Source organism: Penaeus monodon, chromosome 25 (assembly GCF_015228065.2).
Source record: "Penaeus monodon isolate SGIC_2016 chromosome 25, NSTDA_Pmon_1, whole genome shotgun sequence".
Taxonomy (NCBI): Eukaryota; Metazoa; Arthropoda; class Malacostraca; order Decapoda; family Penaeidae; genus Penaeus; species Penaeus monodon.
In genome coordinates, this window is record NC_051410.1 from 2,792,173 (window position 1) to 2,792,446 (window position 274).

A 274-nucleotide genomic window follows, 5' to 3' on the forward strand; every position below is an offset into this window, starting at 1 on the left:
CAGAAATGCATAAAACCTCCCCCCTCTGCCCCGCCCCCGCCGCCCCTCCCCTCGGCCCTCTCCCCCCCCCAACTCACGCCTTGAAGCAGGGGTCGCCGGACAGCAGCGTCATGTCCACCGTGACCTTCAGCATGGAGTTGTGGAGGCGGTGCTTGGAGTCGTAGGCCTCCAGAAGGTACCTCTGCGAGCCGCCCGACCCCGCGAACTCAGCCAGGTTCACGTCGGCGTAGCCAAGCTTCTGGAAGGACTTGCCGCCGCGAACCTCCTGTAGACG

The 274-nt window shown here is 66.1% G+C and overlaps 1 protein-coding gene across 1 annotated transcript in view; it reads right to left on the minus strand.

Moving 5' to 3' along the window:
* LOC119589484 (protein FAM102A-like) overlaps window positions 1–274 on the minus strand; it is a gene marked incomplete at its 5' end in the record, with an annotated part of 24,308 nt that overhangs the window by 8,459 nt on the left and 15,575 nt on the right. Inside the window, 1 exon segment of the mRNA XM_037938083.1 lies at window positions 78–265. Coding sequence (XP_037794011.1) covers window positions 78–265 — 188 coding nt within the window.